This window comes from Aquila chrysaetos, chromosome 2, assembly GCF_900496995.4.
Source record: "Aquila chrysaetos chrysaetos chromosome 2, bAquChr1.4, whole genome shotgun sequence".
Classification (NCBI taxonomy): Eukaryota; Metazoa; Chordata; class Aves; order Accipitriformes; family Accipitridae; genus Aquila; species Aquila chrysaetos.
Window position 1 is genome coordinate 75,106,226 of NC_044005.1, and position 19,385 is coordinate 75,125,610.

General features: G+C 37.0%; 1 protein-coding gene across 1 annotated transcript in view; it reads right to left on the minus strand.

Moving 5' to 3' along the window:
* MEI4 (meiotic double-stranded break formation protein 4) overlaps window positions 1–19,385 on the minus strand; it is a 71,725-nt gene that overhangs the window by 29,298 nt on the left and 23,042 nt on the right. The window contains exon 4 of the mRNA XM_030006057.2: window positions 5,217–5,348. Within this exon, the coding sequence (XP_029861917.1) occupies window positions 5,217–5,348 (132 nt within the window). The remainder of the gene's footprint in view (window positions 1–5,216; window positions 5,349–19,385) is intronic.

Below are 19,385 nucleotides of genomic sequence, written 5' to 3' on the forward strand. Positions count from 1 at the left end.
AATAATCAAATGGTCTTCCAGACTACCAGGTATACCACATATGCCACAGAAATCAGATGCTTCTTCCTTATTCACATTCTGCTTTCAAGCATGCAAAAGGATTAACTCGGCTGTAAAGAAAGCAACTGGAAAAGAACAGAATTAACACTGAGAATAAGGAAGTAAGAGCATCATCCAGCCAGATAAGGTTTCATTGCACTTTTTTTTTTTTCCCCGTACCAAGAATTCAAATAGGTCATTTTAATTTATAATCATGTTATTTTGGGTTTTTTTAAGCCTGGCTTTTGTGCAAGATTTGAAACAAGAAGATTTCCAGGAATATTACTTATTTACTTGTTGAGGTATGATACATTCTGATTTCTGTAATTAAGCATTTTTCCTTTTCCAGTATTATGTTTCCATGAACAAGACAATTCACGATTTTAAGAGTAATAATTCTCTAGTCGACAGTAATACAGAGTCCTCCTCATATAATCGATATTTGCTGCTTCTATTCCCAAACACACCTGAGGTTTTCTGATTACATGTCATCCTCAATTTTGCGAAGCACCTAAGTGCAACCAAAGCCTCGCTATCTTTTAGCTCTGTAAGAATCCTTCCAAACTCCTTTCTCCTTAGCACTATCATTTTATGATAGTATGAGAGGGAAGAAAGAAAATGCATGAACCATTTGTCATTTTCCAGTTCCGTCTGACATGTACGCACCTTAAAATATAATCTGTAATAGGGGATGACATATGCAGGAAAAGCAGGTATACACATCAAAGGTGTATGGCACTCTTCCGACATATACCGAGTCTTGACCGATTCTTTCACTCCTGTCTTTCAGGGGAGAGATTTATGTTTTCACAAGTCTTTACCTCCAAACTAGGTATATATCGGATACAAAATGCAGATCCACCAATTATTCTATGCAGCCATTATTTCCTTTGTTACCAGTAGCATCAGCAGTCATATGGAATAAAAAATAATCCTACGTTTACCCAGAGCACTATTTTGCAGCATCTTTAATCATTTACAATTTGAAATATGTTACAATCTATGCTTATCAGCATAATAAGAAAAGAAATGACATCTTAAGAAGGACGAACAGATGTCCAGATGCAAATTTAATTATTTTCATAAGGTCTACGGGGCACCAATCTCTTTTCTTTTACCTGGGTGAAGTATTAGTAATCCGATGCGTTAGTAAAAGTCAACAGTAGAAACTACAAAAAGCCAAATATGCTGGATAGCCATTTTAGTACCTTGAACAACAGTGGACTGCAAAATGCATTTAGCTTTTCTAGTTGCATAATAGTCTCAACTATTTTTTTCTAATTAATGATTTTAGCCATTTTCTATCATATTTGGGAAAAATAGTATAGCTTTATTTCTAACCCATATAAAAGCTCTATTACAACATATATAAACCTATGGCTGAAGAGATTAGACATATTGCATAAATGAAGTAGACTTCTTGGAAACAGGAGCTTATCTGAAGAATTCTCTACATCACATCAGACACGCTTGCATTTGGAATAAAGCATGTGGTGGGTACCATACCTGCCCAGAGCATCTGCTGGATACAGAATGGCTGCATGGAGAAAGGCTTATGAAGACAAGCCCTGACATTAATAGCTCAGTTTTTAGCACTTTAAACCTTTCTGTTATCTAGCTGAACACAGCTCCAGGCAAACTCCATTTTCCCCAATGGATTGATTACCAACTGTGCTAGTCCATCTTGACATTCACAATGTCTCTAATTTGCAGGCCTGCTAGAAAAAAACGGCTCTCCAGCCACAGGAATATTTCGGCCCTTCATTTGCTTCCACACAGAGTTGTTGCTGTGTAGTTTGACATTTCAGTGACATGACTGTTTGCTACGCAGTGCTGAATGGCAACAAAAATCTCGGAAAATGCTCAAAATCACACTGCATCCATGCTCCTCTTTGTTTTTCTTCCTAAGTACATTGCCTGCATAGACTTGTTAGTTGAACAGAGCTTCCTATTTAGAGGCATATGCATCAGACAGACCATTGCTGAATCCAGGTTACAAGAAGCTCCAATATATGTATCCTGCATCCCAGTTCATCATCAATCTCTTCCAATTATGTGTACACTTAAAGAATTTGAATATCTGGGAACTAAGTTAACTTATTAATTATCCAAACTGAAATATAACTTGTTAACAAACATCTAAGAAGGTTACTTGAATAAGTTTGTCAGTGTTCAGTCAGAAATACGCTTTGCATGACTACCTGTTACAACTGTTCTGTAGGATCAGGCCTTTGCTCTGGCCCAGATCATCCAAAAGAGATCTTCATAGCCAGAAGAGAGAAGCAGACAACTCTAGGGCCAATTATCATAATTAAGTACATCCAAAATAGGCTGGACAAGAAATGCCTCTTTCCCTCCCTTGGTTATAAAGGAAAACTAAAATAAGAAAATCAGATGGAAACATCATAGAAATCTGAAGTGAGACAAATCCCACCATACGTCTAACTCCTTTCGCTCATTTGAGTCAAAGCTATTCTGTCGTAATGAGCCCGATTCTCAAGAATTGATGTAACATTCAACAAAGCCTTGCACAACTATCTTCACATTGGCAAATTTTTTAGTTAACCTTAGCTGCTTGGTTGACTTCTATGAGAAGTAGACAGCAGTGTCTCCTACATACATCTAAACTAAATAGGATGCATCCCACCCTGTATCCTGTGCCAAAGTCTAAGTGCACCATTCATTTCAGGAGAAAAGTTAGCACCCACATTTGGATTTGGACTTAATGCTTACATGTAACATTAAGAATTATATACAACTTGGTGTTTTGATTTAAAAAAACCCAAACTATCCAGTGTACAGTGTTTGTGATAAAAGTATTTTAAAGGTTTAAAAATGGAAAAATAGTGTACAGAAAATAATGTGATATAAAAATGTAATGCTAGACAAGCTATGTATCAGCAATTACTGAATAATAGGGCTTTCCAAAACCTCACAGTATGTCTTCCTTTTTCTATTTTCAAATCTTTTTTTCTGGTTTTTAATTTTCTTTTTCAGAGCTCTTGGAATTAATACCTGGGGGATTAGAAATGGGCACCAAACCAATATGTGCTTTCCTTTTCTGGTCCTCTGTCTTTGAAACAGTTATCACAAAGGATGATCTGCTATCATGGTGAGGAGTTCAGCATTTGAAAAATAATCCATCTTCCACAGTATCATTCTGATCTTAGTATCTTAAAATTGTATCTGCTCTGCAGCAGGAATCCAATTGGAGATCAGAAGATTTCTATTCCATAGGAAGATAAGATTCAGTTACTGTATTCTTATAAACTGTATTTATGAAGCATGAAAGGTTCCTATTACAGATAAAAATGAAAAGTACATATCCAACATGAGTAAAAAATTAAGGGATCCACTTGAGTTTATATTAATATGCTTTGCCTAGAAGTCAGTGTCATAGTGTCCTACTGTGATAAGTAGAAAGGTTTTTTAAGCAGTACTTCCAGAAATAATTATCACATAGAGAACATATAAGGGTTTGTAAATGAACACAATACATCTATTTGGACTAAATGCAAGAATGTACAAACTTTAAAAGCATTGACTTCGCAGCAAGCTAAGCAAACCAGAACTTCAGTTACTTTCCCTACATGAACTGCAGCTTTTCAAAATTTTATAGTCCTACAAAGTGTCAGCTACAGATAGAAGTACAGCTCCTGCGGCTTTAAATTCAGCCACCTTGAACCTTCTGCTTTTCCCAGAAAAAGTCCAACACTGTGTTGGGGAGCCAACATTTCAAGACTACTTGGTCAAAACTAGTCACTGGAGTCTCCACCTAAGCGTCTGAAGCTCACTTATGATGGCAAGGTTAAGTAGTACCATAGTAACTAACCCAGCAAAGCACAATGCTCAATGTAAGCTTTTCATCAGCATGGAGCACTGGAGAGTTCTGTGTTGCCACTGACAAGAACTCTGCTGAAAGGAGGGATGACTAATTCTGTTAAACAGTTGAAATTTAATAATGTTAAAAATGGGCAACTTGTTTAAACTTAAAATCAAAACTTTTTTTTTTTAATTACACACTTCCCTATCCTTACATTTCTTTAAAGTCTGTTTGCTTTTGGCTGCCATCAATAACTCTGGTATGCTACTAGTGACTTAAAATAAGACACAGCTCATTGTCTAATGCTTTCAAAACTGGCCTTTCTGAAGCCTTTCCAGAATGTAATTCAAACATACTAGAAATTTGGGTTAGAAATTACGTGCTCACTCTCCAGCAGTCAGAACTTACTCCCATATTATATCCTAGAGAAAAAAAGAATAAAGTTAAGACTGCTTGAGCAACACTTAAAGCATTTGTTAAACTGGACCACCACTAGATATACCTATGATGAGTGTTTTCTATATATATCAATAACTTCATTTGCCACCAAATTAAAAGCTGCGTGCTTTTTTTTTATTGACCCTTCTAGGATAGTGTACAATCAAGTCATAATCCCAAGTGAAACTGAACCAATTTGCATTAAATACATACCACCACACACAAATACATGAAAAATGTATGAAACCCCAATTTATTTCATACATCTCTTCTCTAAATGTTAAAGGAACATCCACTTCCTGTCTCTTTTTTTTTTAAACTCTAGGGGAAAAAATTTAACTTAAGAATACATTTTACCGAAAACATTATCTCCATTCTATTCTGCTCTTCATCTCCTACTCATTGCATCAAACTAAATATAATTTTAAGCATTGGATAACTTTTGCATCATGGAAATTAATATTATAATGTGAAACATGAAATCTAATTCTGAAATAAAATAATGCAACTTTCTTTCCAGTTTTACATGAGCTAGAGATACACATAATTCTTTGTGGGTCCAGCTGGACACCTAAGTTGTATTGCCTGCATAGCCAACAACTTACATGTTGCAATAATTGTTTTAACTAATTATTTCAAGTATTTTCCAAATCATATAGCATGATCTTAAAACCTATACAATCTATTTATTATACAGTCTGATGATTTTACTTTTGTCCATAAGGAAATTTTCTTTATTTTTTATCTTTTTTTTGGAATATGCTGTTAAAGTTAGATGCTAGCAGTTTCTGGGTTCTTAAACCTGCATATTCTATAGAATGATCCATTTATCACATATTATGAAACAAATAGATACAGACAAAACACTCCCCAACACCACTCTTCGGCCCTTCTTCAAAAGAAAAGATGGCAGTACCTGGTGAGCTTGCAACAGCTGCTCAGCAAACTGACGGACTTCTGATAGTAGAAGAGATACTAAAGAATTTCTTAGTATGTTGTTCCTCCCTAGCAAAACCAGCGTATTTGATACAGCATGCAGTGCCTGAAACTAAAGGAAAATAACAGTAAGTTTGATCTTTCAAAATACATCTCTCTTATCCCAAACAATTACCTTAAATAGAAATGGGATTTACAGATTAAAATTTTAAAGAAAAAAGTCAAATTCAAAATTTTAAAGAGTTTAAAACTCTATTCATTACATACAGATGAGATCTATGAGAAACTCAAACTCATATCCATTACCTAGAAACTTTCCTTTCTCAAAAGATTAGCACTACAGGACACTGTCATATGAACAAACTCCTCCAAAAGTGTGAATTCCCCAGGAGGCAGCTTTTCAGCATTAGCTGTCATCATGCCTGTCTGCTGTCATAGAAAGTGGGTGACTACCCTGCATATACAGTAATTCTGTTTGTCACAGGTAGACAAATGAACAAACGAATTCTTTGAAATTCAAACACATTAGCAAGCTAAGAGCTATACTGGAGTTTTCAGTCAATAGTATTATCAGGAATAAACTTCATTAAATGCGAACTGATAGAAGATACACTATATTTTCAAATTCAAACAATTCACTTTCATATTGTTGTTTAACAAGCTGTAAACAAGGCATTCCTCCTGAAGCACAGGAGGAGTGATGTGAACTTACACGAGAATTATATTAGGTTTGTTTTTTTTTTTCCCACAGTCTTTTCTACTAAAAAAAAAAATAAAACCTGTTTTCTTTGTTTGCTGAAATAGAAATGTATAGCTATTATGTAATGAAACATACTGCTCTACAAAGTAAACACAACATTATTTTGTAAAACACTACTAGAAGAAATTATCATTTCTATATATAAGTGTATTGGAGTTCTTTCAAAGACAAAAGTAATACACTTTAAATACTATAATTTATATTTTTATATAAATGTACAACCCTACAACATTGATATTCAGTATCTCTTTGTAAATGAGTATTTTTGAGTGACAAAAAGATACTCTGACCCAAATTTGTATCTCTAAGAATAACTACCATGTCTTAACCACTCAAAGGCAGACTACTACATCCTATTAACAATCTAGTTTACTCCTCTAGCCAGCTCACGTGTATATATACACACACACACACATATATGTATATATGAATTAAAATACTTGCCCACCATTTACAAGTTTGCATTGGATGAATCCTCCTGGAAATCATTTCCAAACACATGAAAGGCAGGAAGGCGATCCAGTAGTAGTCAGCATGGATTTATTAAGGGAAAACTGTACTTAACCAACCTGATAGACTTCTACAGTGAGATGACCAGGCTAGGTAAACGGACAGTGAGGTGGACCGAAAACTTTTGCTGTAAAAACCGTTAATTAGGCAGCTTCCCATTTACGGTTACTGCTTGTCTGCCTGTTAAGATGGTCAAACTGCCCTGCCAGTTGATGCAACGCCTATTTACCAGCCTTTTACAGCTGAGGAGTTTGATCAGCTTGGTTATCATCTGCCCAATATGAGACAATTTCCTATTCACAGTCAACAATCAAACTTTAATAAATCTTTGTTGTAATCATCTCGCTTTAGCATGTAATCCCAAAACAAATATAAAAAGAAAACTATAATAAACACAAGTCTTATATTCAGAATCAAATCTGCAGTCAGAGATACAAAGTAAGCTCCTCATATTAAAGAGAATTCATAAATTGTACACATATAGCTTTGAAAATCTATGAGCTCCAAATCATTCATAAATGTATACACCAAAGATTTTATAAAGATGAAATGTGAATGAAGGTGAGATAAAAACAGGTTTCTGAACAATTAAAATTATAGGAAAGGATAAAGTAATGCATGCACCTACATGTGCTTTGAGGATATATGAATTAAAATCAAACTTCCATATACTGGAAATGTACACCCTTCCAAACAAAACAATGACTCCTCTTCCTAAAAATAATCTAGACATTTACAGTTGTGAAAGAACTTCCATAGTATCTACTAAAACTGTAAGACAGAAACAAAGTTTGCAACAGCTGGATAGTTCTGCCCTGATAGCACCCATGTTCTGAAAGGGTATAACTGCTTCAAATCGTAACTCAAGGTTTAAACAATGCTAAAAAATAGCATATTTTTCCTTTAAGTCTCCACTCATTTTTACTTCTTTTTATAAATTAAGAATGGATACATATTTTATAGTTCTATATTTTCAGAGCATAACATTGAGTATACTTGCTAATTTGCCTTTGGCAAGCAAGCGAACTAGACAATCCAGAGTAGTTTTTCAATGCTACCTCTCCCAAAGAACACACTAAATGTATATATTTACATACAAACATGATTATGATTGGTCTTTTTTAAGCTCTCTTCTATTTGCTTACAAGATTTTTAGACAGATAGTGAAACAATGAAAATTTTTATCTTTTTGTACTTATTAATGCTAGCAGTTGAGATTTAAGTAAACTAGGATCTTTCAAAAAATTTCCATATCCTTTCTGGTTTGGCAAGAGTTACCATTTTCTAACTGGAATTTTGTAGGACTAGATAACAGGGGAACTTCAAATTTAAAACCTGAGCCTCTACTAAGGGAAGTAAATAGGGATTTTGTAATGACAATACTTACGGTATGTGAGATATGGGTATTGATGCCACTGAAAAATCCCACCTGCTAACTGATTTATTAAAGAGTATGGATTTAATATTGTATTCAAGTGGATCTCTTAGTATATTTTAAGAAAATAAGGAGGCAACAAAGAATTAAGGTTAAAATAACACTCACAGACTGTATGCATTAAATGCATACAGAAAAAATTTATAGCATACAAGCAATAAAACTGTCAATAGCGAACAGAAGTAAGACTTTGTGTTTCAGAGCAATGCTCATGTATTGCTAATTAAACTCTGGAAACATTCAAACTGATAATAGTTCAAATAGTATGCAGTTTCATTAAAGATAAAAGCATATCTTCAGCTCTCAAATCTATCAAATATTAAAAAAGGAACAGAAATCTTTTAATCCCTTGGGCTTGCTTAATGGTATAGATGAAATAAAAACCTATGCTCTTCAGGGATTCTCAGGTAAAAGCAGTCAGAAAACTAGATTGTAAAAACCATACGATCAGAAACAAGAAAATAATGGCGCCTGATTCACTGTTCAGGAGCTGCATCATCTGTCTTTAACCCTCCTCCCACATCCTGGTTTCTGCTCTCTTCCATGTTCCTCAGGATGCAGAGCAAGAGCGAGCAATGCTGTGACAGTAGCTAGGAAGGATGTGTGGATTGTCAACCTGGCTGTTACCAAAATGAATATATAATGTCAATGTTCTGCTTGCCTCAAGCATACTAATTTGGTCTCTCCTCCACCCAGCCACCGATTTTAAAGCCTATTGGAAGGTATTTTTGACCTTCCACATCTTTCCAACTGATTTCAAACTGCCTATCAGTTTTAAAAGTTACTAGTAGAGGAAAAGACTGACAGGCAAAATAAACAGCACACTCGTATGAGCCTTACTTCCCCAGGAAACCCGGAGAAAAATCTTACCAATTATTTGTTTAGAATTCATTTATCATAATGTTAGACTTTTCCTTAATAACAGTTATCCAAAACTTGTGAGTTTAATTCCTTCATGAGTTGCACGATTCACTACACCCTGCAACTATGAAAATTGCACCTTAGTTTCTGTTTCACTAGTTTACAGCTTTCATGCCAAGTAACAGCACTCTTCCCCAAGCGACTGGTATATTTGGCAATACAGGACTAAGGCAAATAATTATTACAGGTGTCCTCAAACTGTGAGGTGTTAAAAACAAAACAGTATTTTTGCCTTTGAATTCACATCACCCTTGCCTTTTGCCCATTTAGTACAACCTGACTTCCACTCCTAACTCAATGCCAACTGAAAAGTTTCACTGTTATACAAGGAACATTAGTACCCCTTTCCTTATCTGTCATGTTGCTTCCTTTGTTAATTTGGTGGTTGTCATTTATCTCTCCTCCTGCTTATCCTGCACTATGTTTCCTATCTTCAAGTCTTGGGATTTGATACATATTATTCCAATTCTTTGCTCTGCAAACCTCATCTCAATCCCTTGCTCTGCTGTTACCCCTTCAAAATCCTGTTCGTACTTCTCTCCACTCTTCTAAACCTGATGTTCTCTGCTAGGACCATCGGTTAGCTTCATTGCTGCAAGCTGCCTTTTATATTACAGTATTTCGGTACTTTTTGGCAGAGCTTTAGCTGAAAAACATTCTGACACATAGTGTGACAATAGAGGCAGGTCTATTTGCAACATCTGTGACTACATGCACCAAAAATGTTTACAGAGACGAAGCTAAACTGAAAAAAGGATGAACAATTTTTTTTTTTTTTATTTTGTTAAGAAAAGATTCAGAAAAGGTGAAAAAATAATGAAAATTAAACCAAGGTATTTTAATATCTGGGAAAGAATTATTGTAATACAGCACCTGCATGCCAAGCAGAGGATGGAGATGGAAAAACAAATAACCTGCTATCAGCCTACTAAATATTCTGAAAACCAGAACACTTTGGTGAATGATGCTGGGAAAGCCAGAAATGCCAGCAGTAGATATTATGGTACTCACTGAAAGAAATGTGCAACCTACTGGCTTAAGTAGCACTTTGTTGAATTTAAGGAGTGAGGAGGGAATATCTCCAAGGAAGTGTACTACATGAACTCCTCCCAGTCATCTTTGCTGACCATGAAGCTTGTACGTCAGACTGGGAGTGTGAAGGTGTGATTTTTTCCGCTCATGAATTGAAAATATCTTTCTTAGGTTTATTTCTCCATGGCTGCCTGAAAGTCACTCTCTGATTTACTGATCATCAGGGTCCCTCTGGCTCCATATATGCTTTTATCCAACCCGATACCAGTTCCCTAGCAAAGCAGGCAGTAATCAGTGCATCTGCTTGCTCCTGTCAACAGGCTAAACTAAGCCAAGTCAACTGCTGCTGCCACATCAGCAAGGAGAGATGAGACCCCACAGAAACTGCTGTGAAGGAGAGACATGCTTGCAGCCATCTTCCTATTCCCCCCCTCCCTTACTGCTTTTTCACATCACCAAGCCCTCTGGCAAAAGTAAATTTCCCAGACTATTTCCTAGGTGTTTACCCTCTCCTTCCCTGCACAAGGGAAGGCTGTTACTGCTGAAGTAAGGAGGAAAGACTCAGACCAGACCCAGCGCACCTGCAGAGACTGGACTACCCTTAAGTAGTACGTCCTCTGATTGACTGACATACACAAACCTTTCCCCTCCCTTCCTGTCAAGTACAAACACTCAGTACACAGCACAACTTGCTGCTACTTCTCTAGCTGCTTTCTTATCCAACTACAGAAGATTAAAGCATTAAAGAACACCTTTTTCAGTTTCATTAACATTTTCTAGCATGAGTTCCACAACAAATGCTTTACTGAACACCAGACAGATAAAAGCTACCAAATCTCCCATCTGTAAACACGGTTTATTTTACAAAGAATGCTCTTATGTTGTTCTGCCACAATTTACCTCTGGTAAACTCATGTTGCATTTCATATCATTTATCTCTAAATCTTTAATTATTCTTTTCTTTTAACTCTGTTATAAAGCTTTGTATGTTATTGAGATAAAACTACTATCCAGGTAACTTCCTCTTAACCTTCACTTTGAAACATAGAGCATGCTATATTAGAAATTCTACAGTTACAGTAATACCATCTCTAAGTCTTTGATTCTAAAGTTATTTCACTTTGTTTTCTTTCAGTTTCATAGAATAAAGACTTACCTTGTCTTTCCCATTTTGAGCACCTTACATTCTCTTGAGTTGGATAAGATATATAAAACAATGACACCTAGTTGATGGAATAAAATACATATCACAGACCCTGTTTTGAGTTTCTGGTTTTTAAAAAGCAACCAAAAAAAGCAAACCAACCAAACAAAAACCCCCAACCCAAAACTAAAGCACAACCTGGACATCCTTAGAGGAATTCAGGCCTGCAAATCACTGTCACGTTTAATTTAGTGTCTACCTCAAAATGGTAATATCCATTTCCATACAGTAAAAGCAAGTACCTTGCTTATGTCACCTCAACCCAATCACCTTTACAGAAAAGGCAACACTTTCCTTGAGGACACAGAAACACACAAGTCCTCAGTTCATCTGAAGACTTAAGTACAAACTGATGTATAAGGAAATCCAGCAAACTACTGAAGACACTTGGGATCCTGCTCGCATCACAGTTTTCACCAATAAATTGACTTTAAGCAATGCTATCTTGGCAGAGATCAAGAACGTCTGCATCTCCTTGGGATTCATGAATTAGGCAACTAGATATCTAATTCATCCAAGAGGCTGGATCCAGTAAATACCGTCAACAGGAAGACAGTATCAATCCCAGTTAAACAAACAGCATCACAGCAGCTGCCACTCAGACAACTCATGTTATTGCTGCCCTTTTTTTTTTTAATACCTGCTGTAAATATTCTATTGATTATGAAGAAGCAGCTCTAGATATAAAGTCTTCCCTGCCTGAGAGATTAAAATTTATATTACTCTTGATTACTCCTTCTTAACTAGTCCTGGTCTACAGGAGTGAAGAACTGCCTATCTGCTTGGTGATGCTGAATTGCCAAGCCATGTTAATGGATGCAGAAGACAGTAAGCAACAAGTGTGAACTCACTCAAAGCAGAGGAGTTATGGATTCAAATTTTTAAACTGAGGACTGCTTAGAAAAAGTCACTGGATAAATTACAGAAAACAGATATTCTTTAGCTTTTAGGTTTTTAAACTAAAGAGTGAGCTGGTCATCCTCAAAGAAGCTTAGGGATGTAACTCAATGTCTCATTTAAGCGTCTTAAGTTTTACAGACAGTCCCTGCAAATGAAAATGGATTTCAGATGTTTATTTCCCAGTCCTTCACTCTTCTTCCCTCTCGCCCACAATGTGCGAGCTACTTCGAATACCACTTAAAGATGCCAAGTATCTGGCATGCATACCTAGGAAGAACAGAGGTACCTTGTTTAGGGTTGTAGATTTCACTGCAGGAGCTAAGCACTAAAAAGTTAGTCAAGGAACACTCAACTGTCTTTGCAACTGGCTGTAGATAACAGACTCTACAGAGCTTACTTTTCATTTCCATCCTATCACCATAACATAAACACACACCCTGTTCGGGCACACAAAAATATTTCCTAGAGAAGAAGCATGACAAATTTAAGCTATGAGGAAAGGTTCATTAGTAAACAGGCAAAAGAACAGAGAAACCCCAAGATTCTCATTATTAAAGCATGTATACACATTTTAAGCACCAGTTGAGGACGATTACCAAAAAATCCTTAGGATATACAGCCACCTTCAAAAACTAGAGGATGTAAGAGGTGATTTTCCCCCAAGACAAAAAAAAAGTACCATCTCTGTCAAAAGCAACAAACTGAATTTTTCCTTGCAGAGAAAGACAATCCTTTCAGCAGGAACAGCCCTACACCTCTATCTGGAAGTGACCAGAATGGAACTAAAGAGCTGAGGTAAGTAATGATGTGATGGAGCTAACATGGTCATATCATCCTTTTGAGTAACGACCTACTATGGTACCCCTGAGACCAAAAAAATAGAACAATTTTAGGTCCTTTTGTTCAATAACATGGCTAGAATAACAGAAAACAAGGCCTATATAGAGTTCAAGTGCTTTTACACAGGCATGATAAGTGAAGGACTGAGGGATGGGCTTTGATGTTGCTGTTCCACATGGTCTCGGCTGCAAATATCACAGAGATGCCAAAGCAGCAAAATGACAGTGCTAATGCGATGCTAGGGGAAATTAAGAGAGCTTTAATAGAAAGCATTCACTGGAGAGAGACTGGAGGCAGAGGAAAGAAACAAACAAACAGCTTTTGATATGTATTTCCCACCATATTTGACAAAAACAAGAACTTCTGTATTCTTGCGTTAAGGGCCCCCATATATTTAAGTTGTAAATCAAAAGAACAGCAAAGGCCTATTCCATCCCTTTTTTCTCCTCCTAGTGGAAATAATCTGTAATACCCTGAATACTAGTTAATTACTTGACTAAAAACAGGCAATGACAGTATTTATCATTAGGAAGAGACAGTCCTGACAAGAGTTTTACAGGTAGGCTGGAAAACATGACTAAGACTTTTTTGCCCTAATGGTAAAAAAAAATCCTGCTAACTTCATCCTGTAACTCTTCAATAATTATAGCTTTAGTGCCTAATGTATACCAGCTGAGGCTGGCTGAGGAAGGAAGGTGGACAAAAGTCTAAGAGGCAGACAAAATTTCCTTTCATTCATTCCTGTCTAGTTACTCCTATGATCCACTTTACTGAAGTAAATGAGAGTCAGTCAGTTTGGTGATTGCTTTAGACTGTCGTGATTTACAAAACAATGGATTTTGATTACCATTTGACTTAAATGGCTCTCTACATAGGACAACAGATTGCTGAGAAAATTTAATTCAACAATCAAGAGATTCAAACATTGACTCTTACTAGACCATAAAATCCTGGCAACACATTTTAATATTCATATGAATGAACTGCTCTTCCACTAGGTAAGCAAAATTCTTTGGCTGATGAAAATGCACCATGTCTCAAGAGCCATGATATTCCCCTTGGGACTCAATTAATTTAGGAAAACTGAGGCCCACTAGTTTTATACTTGGGAACCACTAGTGACACGAATAACTATTTTTAGATCTTATTTGTCCCTGAGCAGGCAAGACTCTTGTAAACTAATGAGTTAAATACTGTCCTGGCAGTTGCTGACAAAAGATACTGCAAACTATACACGGCTGGGGGAATTTATTGTTACCCACAACTAGTTGGAGCATGTATTAAATACATACTGTTGCGTGTATTAAAACCATTGGAGTAAGTTCATGATTACTCTCTTCCAGGCAATTTCAGTCATTAATGAATCATACAAATTGTATCCTAGATAAGAAAAGATTCAAAACCATGGTTCTGATTAATGTGTACTTTTTCAATTGCACAAGCACACTTCCACACATTTCATTTTATAATTGCCAATGAGATTCAAACATTTCTCTCTTTCTGCTTTTCACTGTACTACAATTCAACTTGTTTTTTTCATGAAGAATTGTGAATCCTTTCTCACACAAACATCTGGTAAAGGTGATGTACTTAAGCCACCAGAAAAAGGCCACAAAGGTCTTGTGAAACAGGATACCCTTTGTATAACCAATGCATGCCTTGCTAATAACTGTGCCCCTGAAGAACTAAAAGACGGGTAAGAAGGGAACATCCTACCCCAGGAGGCTCCGAAAGCTGAATAATTGCTAATAGGCATGAGGTCAGCAAAGATCTTCCGTAACTGGGGGAAAGGTAAAGGCAGCAGGGGGAGATCACGACCACCCACTCAATTCAAGACCAAAAAAGACCACCCCCCCTCCTTTGTTATCAATTAATATGTATAACATGATTGAAATAACCAGGGAGCTGCTAAAGTCCTGTGTACAGCCCGGATCAGTTAATATTTAAAACAGGGAAACAATAACTACACATGATTTACGGTTTAGGAACTACTAGACAATGGGGCTTTATGTCAGAAAAGGTAATGGATTGTGGTCTGGGCAATAAACCTTGAAGAACCACTTGGAACTACCAAGATTAGGGAAGAAGTAGGCAAAACGTAATTCCTACAGGGGGAGATCATGACCACCGACTCATTGACCACCTACTCAAACAAGACCACCTACTCAGAAGACGACAATGAAGGAAGAAGACAGAGTCTGCGCACTAATTTACATGAGGGGCGAAGAAGAAAGAACCAATCATTAAGGAAAATAACAATGAATATGTATTAGTTAAGTGTATAAATGTGAGAATTTTTGAGACAAGGGTGTGCTGTCTTGAGACAGGCACCCATTCATACACATCAATGAAATTAATTTGAAAATATCTCAACTCTTTGTGTTATTGGCTTGCACACCGGGTAAATGAACACCGTTTGTGGGACAACACCTTGAGCATGCGCTGTAGAATAAAAGAACACTGTACCTTTAATTCAAAGCAGGGAAAACTTTAGCCAAATAGAAACTGTGGTAGATAAGTGACTACCAATAATAGTTTTGAGGAAGAACTTTGGAAACCAAATATGCAAAACTGAACTGTATAAGTTGCCTGCCCGTTTAGGTATAAGGTGTGCTAGCTTTGTGGATTACCACCTAGCCCCCATCTGCATAAACATGAATTGGAATAAAATACCTCTGCTCTGTGTGTATATTGGTGTCTCACACACCGGGTAAACGACCTCACTTTTGGGACAACAAAGGCATTAAACTACTACTCAGAATTCTTGTGTTTGCTTTTCTCCTAAATATATCAACAGTAATACTTAAGCATTTGCAAAATTCTACATAAAGATTTTTCGATGGAGCATAAGAGAGAGAAAAATGAAAACAGGCAGTAAAGTCCCAAACAGGATAGGAAAAGTTCCTAAAGACTATGTTCATGTCTCGGTATCCATTCAGATAGTGTTAATGCAAAAACAACTTCAGAACAACTACCCTAAAGGTAGGGTAGCCAATTTCCAAAGGGGACAAGCATTAAAAAAAAGGAAGGAAATAACACATAACTTTTTTTTTTTGCTTTGTTTGAACAAAGCAGGCAATTCATGACTCTTGACAGCATCTTTGAAGTCAGTATTGATATTTTAAACATACTATGAGAAGAAGCAACCACAGTTCACCAAAACACATCTCTTTTCCAACTGCATCTTGTTTGAAAGAGATTATGAGTGAGGTGGGGCAGATGGATGAGGTATTTGTTGAACAGGAACGAGGCACCAGAAAGCAGTGTCTTCTGAGAGCCCTACACAGCTCAACTTTGCTCGAGAATCCTGAAGGCAATATACCATTGTCTTCTATTTCAGTGTTTCGATTAATTCCTTACAACAGGAAGTCCAACAAACAGAAACAGATCTCTGTACAGAACCCAGGGTGAAGGCCAGGATCTTCTGGGACATAATTGTTGCATTAGCCATCCTCCAAATTACAGTATCAGCTGCACCTAGAAGAAGTACAACCAGTGAACTGAACTTCTGTCAAGAATGCTGATAAACTAGTGTGACACCACTAGGGATCACATCACATAAATCCTGTGTAATACAGCACCCTGTGACTGTATTTGGCCATGACAGCTTTGAATACAGCTGAACTGCACTGAAAGAAGCAAGATATAAAAGTATTTTTCTTCTATCTCCAAAGTAACAAGTGAGACTCTAAATTCCTTAACAATAATTGTTCTGAAGTTTTACATGGCTGTATATACGAGAGATGTAAATAAGACGTGTATGAAGTATCTTAACTTCTGTTAAAGGGATTTGACTTTTAAAGCTAATTCCATATACTACAGCCAGCTCAAGTTCACTACAGAAGGCTTCCAGCAGGATTCAGGACACTGCCCATGTAAAAGGAATTTAGTGTCCTCTCTGAAGCGCCCTACTGCAATGAGCTGTGCAAAACCTTCACCAGAAACATAAACCATGCTATTCTGAACAGCACGGCGAGTTGGGAATCCCCAGTGCCTCCGACTGTTGCATTTTTCTGATATAGGAGAAATGATCCCTTGTTCCAATACATCCTGGACAACAGAGACAAACCTCAACAGAACAGGCACATCTCAGCGCCAGTGAGCAAGTGATGAATCTAGGAGCAGAAGAGATGCACATTTGCTCCCTCCCTGTGGAGGTGGATGGAGATAGCTGTTGTCAAATCCCAAATGGGTGGATTAAGGAAAAAAGTGTTTCCGTGCTTCCTTTCTGAAGGAGAAGAGACAAAGTTTCTACTCCACTGAGCCGTAATTGCATACCATAGACCCTGCGGAACTTCTCCATGGGAAATGTTTTCCGATGTTTTGTCAGGTGGTAGAGAACAGTCCATTTGAAAAGTAGAACCAGTGGCTCTGCAAACTGAATACAGTCTCACAGTTTTCTTATAATACACTTCCGACTGCTTGAAAGCAGGACTTGCAAAGAACTTGCATAAATAGGACAGTGGTTCTGCTGACAGCGGAGTGACTCAACATGAATGAACAATTTGCACATCGAAACGCGATGCACCAACAGCCACACACCCACACAAACCTCCAAGAGCCTCAGTGCTGAGGACTCAAAAACTGGTGACAAAGTGCTTGCTCCATAGATCAGCAGCGACTATCACAGATTTTGCAACAGGACAGCAACAGCTTATCTGTACCAGATTTAGACACAGGATCCTCACAAGCTTTTTCGTGGCATCCCAGGAGAATGTGCAGAGGCAGGCCTTTGAGCAGATGATTTAACCTCAGAGCATTCATGCTTCACCCTTAGCAGCCATGACTTAAGGCCCTTTCCAGAAGGCTTCCTCCAAAAGATTGTGTGTCTGACAGCTGCGTGCAGACTTCTGAGCTGCTCTCCAAACATGGAGGGAGAACAGAAAAATTAAAAAGGGAAGTTCAAGAGGCTACTTTTATTTGTAGTCCTTTGACTTAAATGGTTTTATATTTCAAGTAATATTTCCTTTTATTTTAGCTCTCATATCCTAGATGATAGATTTTTTTTTTTTTTCTCCTTTTGATACTCACATCAATTTGGAGTTTCAGGTCGAAAATTCTATCCAAAGTGCACAGTTTTAGGCAACTGAATCCAGGCAGAAAAGCTCTCAGTATATGCCTTTGCTGGTTCCTACAGCTTCCAGTGCTTTATAATTAGAAACATCTCAAACAATAGGACTCAACAGTTACAGCACGCAATTCTGCTGCTGTTTTTCTTCCTTTACATCTAATGTAGAGATAATTATCTCTTTTCCAATTCTTAAAGGTTTTTTGAGTTATTTAATTTGCCCTGCAAAACGCTGGGATTGCTTTTGAAGATGAGGTGTTAAGTGTAATCCACAGCCATTTCTCTCTTTGTTCACTTTTTAAGGTGTTTCTCACAGCCCTTTGTCCTCCTTGACAGCTCCTGACAGTTTTATAGGTGAAGATGGCAAAGGGAAAGTTGTGTTAAATACTATAGCTGCATTGGTGACTGTCTGTACAAATGCTTTTTGACAGTTAGTAAGGTTAGATACAACAAAATTCCTAATGTTTTAATACTGGACAGATTTAAGCATCCTCCTGGAACCAAAATTCATACCGTTTGCCACTCTTTCCAGATGACAGCCTTGTAATTAATGGTAATTTTATTTTAAACCTATAATCTTGATATTTCAATCACCACTTGAGTAAACAGTGATGATTAAAACTGAAGCATAAAGTGTTCCTGGGAGATATCTGGTACACAGCACATGAAGAATTAGCTATACAATTTCCACTACTAATTCTGAATTCTACATGTTTATTTCCATATTCAATTCAGTTTAAAGAAAACCAAACCTCTAAAAAGGATTTTTCAATAAATCTTTATAAACATTGCAATTACTACAGACAACGTTTTTCCTTTTTCCCTACAAATCTGGAAACTACCACAATTATCCCTTAATAATTGGTTTATACAATTTTTAAACTCTTTGAATCTGTTTGATTGAAGTAATGGCTGCTGATAGGAACGACTGTTAAGTCAATATTTTGGTGGAAGCAAGATATAAAACATCTCATAAAAAGCCATCTGTTTCAGTGAAGTTATTCAGAGAAAAGATGCCACTTGCAAATTATGTGGACATACTCCACCCTTCCTGAATGATTTATAAAAGCACTTTGCAGACTTGAAACACCGATCTATCAGGATATTCTCTCTCATTTAAGATGTGGCACCTCTCACTTAACCTTTGCCAGGTTCCTCCAATCAACAAGTAATCCCTCTCTGGAAAACCTCTTGGTTGCTCTCCTACAATTAACATTATTTTAATTATTTATTAACTTCCCATTCAGGTAGAGGAGGGGAACAGGTGGAAACACTGGACATCATCAACTATGAAGAAGTCCTTAATGAACGCCTGCTCAAGTTTTCTTTGTTCTGTATCCTGTAATCACACAAAAAAATAAAAGGAGTCACACCTGCATGACTCTATTCCTGATACCACACAAATGGTATGTATGCTCATATCCTTTCAAAACACTGGCCAGGGACACCTCTAATTAAAAACTAAGTATCACACCATGG